This window comes from Chelonoidis abingdonii, chromosome 8 (genome assembly GCF_003597395.2).
Source record: "Chelonoidis abingdonii isolate Lonesome George chromosome 8, CheloAbing_2.0, whole genome shotgun sequence".
In the NCBI taxonomy this organism is placed as follows: Eukaryota; Metazoa; Chordata; order Testudines; family Testudinidae; genus Chelonoidis; species Chelonoidis abingdonii.
The window spans coordinates 101,115,597-101,121,596 of NC_133776.1; the positions used below are offsets into that span (position 1 = coordinate 101,115,597).

At 38.7% G+C, this 6,000-nt stretch overlaps 1 protein-coding gene across 21 annotated transcripts in view; it reads left to right on the forward strand.

Annotated features, from left to right (window-relative positions):
- MAP7D3 (MAP7 domain containing 3) overlaps positions 1 to 5,796 on the forward strand; it is a 69,709-nt gene extending 63,913 nt beyond the window's left edge. For all 21 annotated transcript variants that reach the window (XM_075068887.1, XM_075068880.1, XM_032773176.2 and 18 more), the window contains 2 exons: positions 1,284 to 1,579; positions 4,297 to 5,796. In XM_075068887.1, the coding sequence (XP_074924988.1) occupies positions 1,284 to 1,579; positions 4,297 to 4,304 (304 nt within the window). In that variant the 3' untranslated portion in view covers positions 4,305 to 5,796. The remainder of the gene's footprint in view (positions 1 to 1,283; positions 1,580 to 4,296) is intronic.
- Positions 5,797 to 6,000: the final 204 nt, after the last annotated feature.

Sequence of the window (6,000 nt, forward strand, 5' to 3'; positions counted from 1 at the left end):
TTAAAACTTTCCATTATGAATCAGTGCCCACTGCCTCAAGTGCATTGCATGATCACACTGTCAGTTTGCTATTTAATGCATAAGCTGCTTGTTTTTGATAGTGCCATGTCAATAACAGTAGTGGTGGTAAGTGGACTGAGATGTTGCCAAACAAACAGAAACATGCCTAACTTACTGGTAAACAACGCAACAACCTAAACGGTTTTCCCTGAGGTCGGATGACAGTTTGCTACTAAATCCCCAAACAAGAACAGAGCAGGGATCGGCAACCTTTCAGAAGTGGTGTGCCGAATCTTCATTTAGTCACTCTAATTTAAGGTTTTGCGTGCCAGTGATACATTTTAACGTTTTTAGAAGGTCTCTTTCTATAAGTCTATAATATAGAACTAAACTGTTGTTGTATGTAAAGTAAATAAGGCTTTTAAAATGTTTAAGCAGCTTCATTTAAAATTAAATTAAAATGCAGAGCCCCCCGGACTGGTGGCCAGGACCCAGGCAGTGTGAGTGCCACTGAAAATCAGCTTGCATGCTGCCTTCAGCACCTATGCCATAGGTTCGCTACCCCTGGAATAGGGAGAAGGGAGAGTATCTACAGGATTCTCTAAGACACCTTCAGTTCAGCTAAAACAGTATTAAAAACTAATACTAAAATTCCCACCAAGTGAAGTTTTTAACAATACATTTCTCATTTTCATCTTTTTTTTTAGAGAGAATTTCCATCCAGTCCTCGGAAGAATCTCTAGATTCATGGGCAATTCTATTTGCTTGTCCAAATCCTAATGATGCTTTAGAATTTGCACTGTGAAAATTCTCTGATATAAAATTAAGTTTCTGTTCTTGCCACGTGTGTCTAGTGACTGAATATAAAGGTGTTAATGTTTCATGACTTCAGAAATGAATTGAAACTGATGGTTTGAATATAACACTTTCACAGAGTAGTCTGTGACTCAGTAAATGCATGTGTTTATCAAAAATGAATTTGAAAACAAAGCAGAAACACAGACTGTTAAAGCAGGAACATAGATCCTGTGACTTTTTTATACCAGTTCTGTGGAGTTGTGCTCTTATCTGATGGTTATTGGTGCAGAAGTGACTGAATGGATGTTGTTGCAGTTGTTCCTTCTGATCTGACTTCTATAACAATCGTATGGCAGGTAGGGCAGCATATCCCCAAAAATATTCGTTGGGGAGAATATGGGGATTTCTAATTGGCTGACCTCCTTTTCTATTGGTAAATAAGGGTCGAGTGTCCAGCACTCTTAACAAATGTGTTCTTTCTCCAGTCCTTCAGCAAAAGAAATGGTTATCCAGGATTCAGAAATATTACACGTTAATGAAGTTGATCATACGATTGGACTTATACAGAATCTCAATGGAAAATCTAATGCATGGACTTTTGAAGAAATTATTGATCTTGGAGTACATTCCAAGTCAACCAAACTGAGTTCAGACAGCATCGCTGCTGCTAACTGTAATGAAAACTTGAATGATGCTGCTACAGTTCTCTCTAGTCCAAAATTGGCATTTGAGGACGATGGCACAGTGAATTCCTTGACCAAACCTATAGAGACTGCGTCAGGTAATGTATGCTGATTTCCCTTCTACCTCCTGCTCCCACTAAATTAAGGTCGCTTTGTTCAATATTTACTGTATATTTGTGCCTTTTTTTTTTTTTTTTTTTTTTGAGAATCTCTCATTCTCTAAACTAGCAACAGGCTCTCACTGTTGTGCTTGTTGTTTTCCTTTTGTCAGAGGAGTAACTAGTTGATGACTTTTGAAGGGACTTAACTACTACAGCTAGTTAACACACCCGCTGAGTGCTCTTCTAAAAGTACAGCTCAATCACTATGAAGCCTCTGCACCTCCCTCTAGGACTACAGCTTTTCTATTGTTTTGTTTTTGTTTTGTTGTTTTTTGTTCTTAAATCTCTTAAATGGTTACAGTGATCTTTTCTTTTAAAAAAAAGATAATTTTTGAAATGTTGCTGGTTATTATTAAAACCCTTCTTGAGCTAGACCTCTCTGTCTTAAGCCCTTCCACTTAAGTATATTCTTACCCTTCGCTGGGGCTGAGCTGTTCTGACTCTTAAAAATTACATCTTCTAAGGCTGTAGGGCTTTTAGCTACTTGGCACTTGTGGCAGAACAATCGTCCACTTGACACCTGTTTTTTTTTATTGTAAAATAATAATATTAATTCTTCATGTTGTGGGAGAACATAAGAATGGCCGTACTGGGTCAGTCCAAAGGTCCATCCAGCCCAGTATCCTGTCTGCCGACAGTGGCCAATGCCAGGTGTCCCAGAGGGAATGAACCTAACAGGTAATGATCAAGTGATCTCTCTCCTGCCATCCATCTCCACCCTCTGACAAACAGAGGCTAGGGACACCATTCCTTACCCATCCTGGCTAATAGCTGTTAATGGACTTAACCTCCATGAATTTATCTAGTTCTCTTTTAAACGCTGTTATAGTCCTAAGCTTCACAACCTCCTCAGGCAAGGAGTTCCACAAGTTGATTGTGCAAGCTTAAAGCTGTGTGAGCTTGACTAGACATGACAGTAGGCATACTCTTGGTGCTAGTGCTGAATGAAAGATGTTCCATTAATATGGGGATAAAATGAATAACGTTTGTTTCTAGAGCAAATTATTATTTGATATTGTGCACTTGATGCATTTCATTTAAGAATAGTCTTGTACATCTCTGAGGTAGACGTTGTACTGATTTTACAGATGAGCGGACAGAAGTTGAGAGTTGCCCATGGTCACACTGTGAATTAGTGATAGAGGTGGGAAAAGAACCCAAGAATCCTGACTCCCAGTCCTTCTCTCTAAACGCTAGACAATAAGCTGTAGGGAGAAAGTGTTAACTGTGTTGTGCTTTGCTGGACTGGAAATGCGATTTCTTCCTGGTAAAACAGTACAGAATGCATTAATTTTTAAAAGTTGTTGGTTAGAGATCTGTAATGCAGAGACCACTATATCAAAACCAGTGTTTCATCCTGAGCAAAACTTCTGAGGTTATTGAAACAAAATCTTAATTGCACAAACAAGTTTACAGAAACCAGAGTCTACAGACATCAAGCTGACAGGCCTGAGTGTGAAGTGTGAGGGAGAGAAGAATTACCAGTCTAATAGTGGGAATCCTCCAGAAGTTGTTGTCTTATCACAGATCATTTGTAGTTTTCATGTCCATGACTGATCATTAGGGTGGTGAGTCAGAGACTTGAGTGAAACTAGCTGATACAGGACCAGTTTTTGCCCCAGATCCCTAAGTGGCCCCCTCAAGGATTGAACTCACAACCCTGGGTTTAGCAGGCCAATGTTCAAACCACTGAGCTATCCCTCCCCCACAACTCATGTGGACAGGAGTTCTAAATGGAAAAGCTGTGTAGTGGAAATGGGATGATTACACTACTGGAGTCATCTCTTCAGACATGACACAAAAATTAGAGCGTTTTAACGTTTCCAAACTCCCCACAGCTATCTGCTCTGTCCAGTTCCCAGAGGAGAGATGTCAATGTTTGTGTATGTATTTCATGTACTTGTCACATACAGGTCTGTCTCATCTCACGCTGGGGTTACATTCCACAGTCAGCGCGCCAAGCAAAAATCACATATAGTCAAAATTACATTGAGTGTAACGGTGGGCGGAATCACCCGCACTACAGAAACAGTATTTAAATTGTTGTTTTTTTTTCTTTTCTCTTGGTTTTGCCGACCCGCAAAGCTGAAATTGCGCATGTTAAATGCGCCTAAGATGCGACAGACCTGTATATGCCATTGCAGTGTGCACCCTTGTTACCACTTAGGTGAGAGGCCAAAGATTGTGACTGGGCCATGGAAGTGGAATGAAGGGCTTGCTCCTGCTATGGTCCTTCCAGATTGGAGTTCAGATACAGTAGCTAGCTACACAGTGCCAGTGCTGTATTGCTTCTGTGGGTAATTGGAGGACTTCAGGTGTGGGTGCTTTCACACCTCCTTCCATAAACCCCAGTGAGGTTTGAAATGTTCACCCCAGATTCTTACTGCATTTTGAAAGTTAGTCTAAATAGAATGACAGTATTTTGAGCCTGCTAATAACGAATGCAGTTAAACACAAGATGAATATATTTCCTTAGAGAAACCCTAGTCTCTGGGCTAGGCTTTGGGCCTTGTTCAGCTACATATGTTTTGAGGTAGTGTGATGTAGCAGGTATGTACATATATTTACATACTTAAATGTATTTGGCGTCTTGTTTGCAGTACATATTGCACAGCATGGGAACATTAACCACCTCTTCTTTGCTCTTTGGACAGAACTGTGAACACTAGAGTCCTGGAAATAACCTGATTGCACTTCAGTAATCCAGTGTTTTATCAAGTACCGAAGGCCTTGTTTTGAAAAGCTGCTTGTTAACCTTTTACCTGTCTTCAAGCTTGCAAAAAAGACCAGCAGGGAAGGGATAATAAACTTCTAAATTTGCACCTTGAAAACTTTCAGGGAGTCTTCCTTGCTGTTGTTCCTTTTCCATTTCTTTAGCAGACTGTTTGACAAGCTTTTCTTGTTAAATATCACTTATTCTTCTTTTACAAAATCTCCGCTAACCTGTCTGCAGGTCCTTTTATTTTCATATTAGTGTGATGTACAGTCCCCGTGTGCCTTTGAAAATTTACCATCTGTCCACTGACAAATATTTTTGCGTGTTTCTGAAGTGGCAGTTTGCAAATTTAAAATAAAAATTATGCATTTCATGCATATTAAAACCAAATCCCATCTGTGTTATTTTCCTGTAACATCTCTGTACAGTTGGTGATACTAATAGGATATTTAAGAAAAGCTAAATTGATCAGTTATCTCTTTGATCCAGCACTGGGTTAAGAAACTGTTTTGGATTATTTCTAATATGAAAATATTAGTAGCTTCAAAATACAGTATTGTACAATCATTCATACATTTTAATATTACTGGAACATCCTAAAATTTTACAAGATACACAAGTATATATGCACTAATATACTGCGAAAATGTTGAGTACCTAAACGTGTTTGTTACAGTGCAGTTTAACGTTTGTCATGTGCTTTTTAAAATGTTTTCATTGGAATGACATATTTAAGTTTATCTAAACTCATGTAAGTATTATGTTGTGTACATAACAGTATTAGGCCATTCAGGTCCTGTTTTTTGTTCATGTTAATTATTCTACATGTTCCTGTGCCAGCTTTATAACAATGACTGCAAATAGCACATGTATTCCCTTTCCTAAAGGCTGCATTAAGCAATTACATCTACAGTTACTTACTTTTCACAGCATGAAGAGATTAACTGAGTATCTTTTGCAAATGGCTGCTACAAAAAGTGTAAGTGCAGTCCTGTTCTTATGCCTTTGTAAGAGATACGGGGATAATGATTTCTTTAAAGACTTGCTTTTTCAAACCCTGCTTGAATCCTTAGCTGACACTTCAGTACCAATTAATCATCTGAATGGCAGCTGCGTTTTCAGTGTTAAAATGCAAATGTTCTTGCTGGAACTAAATGTGTTCCTTTCTTGACACCACAGTTAAAACAGGAAACCCTCATCCTTCCTACTATCTCAACCCTTTGCTATTCCAAGTATAGTAGAACTGTTTTAGACGTAGAGCAGTGCCTTAGGTAAAAAGACATGTATTTTTGTATAATAGCTGTTTCTGGCAGAGACAATCATTCTAACAAACAAGATGCTGATATTTTTTTTCTGTGCAGATGTTATTTGTTGAATGCTCTGTTACAGCTGTATGTAAATATGTGTGCACTGTTAAATAAACTTTGCAGTTGAACAATGTGTTTGGTTTTTTTGCAGTACTGAACATTAGGTTACTAGGGCTCTCGAAACTTTTCCCCAACTGCTTTTCCTGGAGATGCAGTCGAATGTTGACCAAAACAACCACTCTATTATACAATAGACTCCATAAAGTAAGTGTTGCTATTAAAATAAAATGTGAATGGTTAGAGTCTTCTTTGTATTGGGTAGTCCTGGTGGGCCT